Consider the following 2,779-nt stretch of genomic DNA (forward strand, 5'->3'; position numbering starts at 1 on the left):
TGTTGTTGATGTTTTTGTTTAGTGTTATAACTAAATTAGTGATAATAATAATAATAATTTCTCTTCGTTCATTTTGTTGGTTTTGTTTTGTTAGACTAGGTTTATTAGGTATAGTTTTTGTTTTTGAGATTTGTTTAGGCATTTTTCTCATTACTACTATTGCTAGCTACTACTACTACTACTACTACTACTACTACTACTACTACTACTACTACTACTACTACTACTACTACTACTACTACTACTACTACTACTACTACTACTACTACTACTACTACTAATGATATTAATACTAATAATAATGGCTATCTCTTACTTTTAGATTATCAGTGCAATTGATATACTCTTTAACTTTAGATTGAACACCAGGATCATTAAGTATTAGAACTTCTTCAATTCCATTCAAATCAGACATGACACAACCAGCACTCTTCTGAATAAGAAGCTCAACAATTCTTTTATCATCCCCTTCACAAGCATAATGAAGTGGTGTACGCCCATCATTATCAGTAGCAAAAATTGAAGTATCATTGCTATGCATCAATTTATAAACCTTTTCAAAGCTACTATTCTTACAAGCTTTGTGAAGTGGCGTGAAACCATAATTTTTATCTGCAGAATCAAAAGGATATGATAATTTAATGTTTAAAATATGATTGTAAAATGATATGATAATACTGTAAAACTGGCTTCTTTTAATGGCCCAACTTTTTCAAAAAAACCCCCCAAAATTGATAAACACAGAGAAGATGGGATCCATTCATCCACAGAATGAAAATAAAACCCTAGCATGAAGTTGGATTTCCTTCAAAACCAAAAGAACCCACTACACAATATGTAGCTACAATGTGTTACACTCCTGATATAAAGTAGACATGTACTTAAAAATAATTATGCAAAAAGAGTATCAATTATACACAAGTGCTTATGCCGCATTTGTCATGAGTAAAATAATTCACAGTGCTTCAACCATCAAGTTAGTCAATAGTTAGACCACACTTATCTCTGTGATCAAATTTTATGCATTTAATTTTTAATAGAGGATATGCGTGCTAAGTATATTCATAGCTTTTTAGTACCGTATATCCAACCTACACAGTAAATTGGCCGCCATGTTGGACATCAAGTTTATTAAGAGTTCAATGGGGGAAAACACATTTTCTTGCCTTGCTACCTTCTTGAGGCCTTTTTTGGAAGCTTAGAAAGCATCCTGAGGATCTAATGGGGTCTAGTAGTCACCTGAAAGATTGCTATCAAGAAATGCAGAGCGGTTTTCTGGTACCAAGCCTTTTTCTATCATTTCTCCATTGCTGCCAATGGAAAGTTGACGTCCAACGAACTAATTTTTTTTCTTAAAAGTTATTACGGTATGCAATGAATACATTTATTTTGCTATGAATATACTTAGCACGCATATCCTCTATTCCTATGCACTAATTTTACAATATTTCCTGTTGCACAGTAACCAAACTTATTTGATTAGCAATTCTGTGCTCATTTGCACAAACGGATAGCAAGATAAGACTACGCTGCTATACAAAAACTTCTTTAGCAGCAGGGAAGATCATAAAGCACAACAATGTGTTGCTTGGAGGCTAAGCCCCTTCAAATATTTTAGTCTTCTAGTTATGAAACAATGTTGTCATAGAATTTACCTATATTAGGAGAGACTTGGGTAGGAAAACTGTTGTGGTCCAAGCCATCAAAAGAGGTAGTAGCAACAACCTTGGCTACATAAATTATGATACTATTAAATACACAAAGGATCCTGTTTTAAACTGACCAGCTTTGTCTTCAGAGCCACTACTCAAAGGCTAATATGGGAGAGAGATGAAGATGAGTAGCAGGATAAAAAAGAGCAGAGAATGCATAAATTATGATAATATCCATATTCAGAATCAGAGGGTGTTTAGTGTAATCTCCTAGCTTTGTATATGCGTTCAACTAAATAGAGATACTGTCTCTAATTGAGCCAAGTCTATACTGGAGAAGCATTTATGGTTTGTTAGTACATGTACGTACACTGCATAGTGGGGAAGAACATTTTGCTTGCAACACATGGTTACTTTGATCTTGTATTTCAGCACGGTAGCAACATGCTGCCAGAAAAAGAGCAGCTTTTGACTGTTTTGCTCAAAATTTAACTATAAACTCATACAACTCACTTCAATCTGAAGAGCAACATCATCAGCCATTCTTTTAGCTCCCAAAGTCCCCCAGAGATGCTTTTAGGCTAGTCAGGCGGAGCCTGAATACTTTTAGGCCAATAATAATTATTAGATAGTCTACTTCTACCATGCATAGTTTTAATTGACCAATCAAATTGCTGGATTTTAGGTTCATAAACTTTAACTTATTTAGTAGACTCTAATAATATAAAACATGACCTCGAGTGGTGTATCAGATATAAACAAGTGATATTCATAACCCTAAAGGTGTATGCCTAAGGGATTATGAATGTCATAACTGAGACTATGCCAAGGCTAAATAGGCTGAGTGGGTGTGGTTAACCCCACTTAAAGCTCCACCCTAACCGGCAGCAAACGATGCACTCACGTGATCCTTTTGCCAATCCCGATTACATTAGTCTATTATATCTGCTAAAATAAAAAATTAAATCTTGTAACAGGGTGGGGTTCACCTAGTCTCACGGTGCCAGACACCACCCCTTTCTGACATTTGGATGGCAGGGTAGTCCTACCCTGCTGTCCAAATGTCAGAAAGGGGTGGAGTCTGGCACCACGAGACTAGGGTTCATTTAGCCAGGATGAACAATGGG

At 35.6% G+C, this 2,779-nt stretch overlaps 1 protein-coding gene across 1 annotated transcript; it reads right to left on the reverse strand.

Annotated features, from left to right (window-relative positions):
- Positions 1-316: 316 nt before the first annotated feature.
- LOC105315697 (ankyrin repeat domain-containing protein 39 homolog) lies at positions 317-2,195 on the reverse strand (the record flags this gene model as incomplete). Its single annotated transcript, XM_011410425.1, has 4 exons — positions 2,166-2,195; positions 1,784-1,814; positions 1,656-1,730; positions 317-612 (listed from the first exon to the last, which is right to left on the reverse strand). Coding segments are annotated over exons 1-4 (432 nt in total), but the record flags the coding sequence as incomplete, so codon positions are not given.
- Between the last annotated feature and the right edge of the window lie 584 nt (positions 2,196-2,779).

This window comes from Amphimedon queenslandica, unplaced genomic scaffold, assembly GCF_000090795.2.
Source record: "Amphimedon queenslandica unplaced genomic scaffold, v1.1 AMPQUscaffold_8752_Cont19308, whole genome shotgun sequence".
Taxonomy (NCBI): Eukaryota; Metazoa; Porifera; class Demospongiae; order Haplosclerida; family Niphatidae; genus Amphimedon; species Amphimedon queenslandica.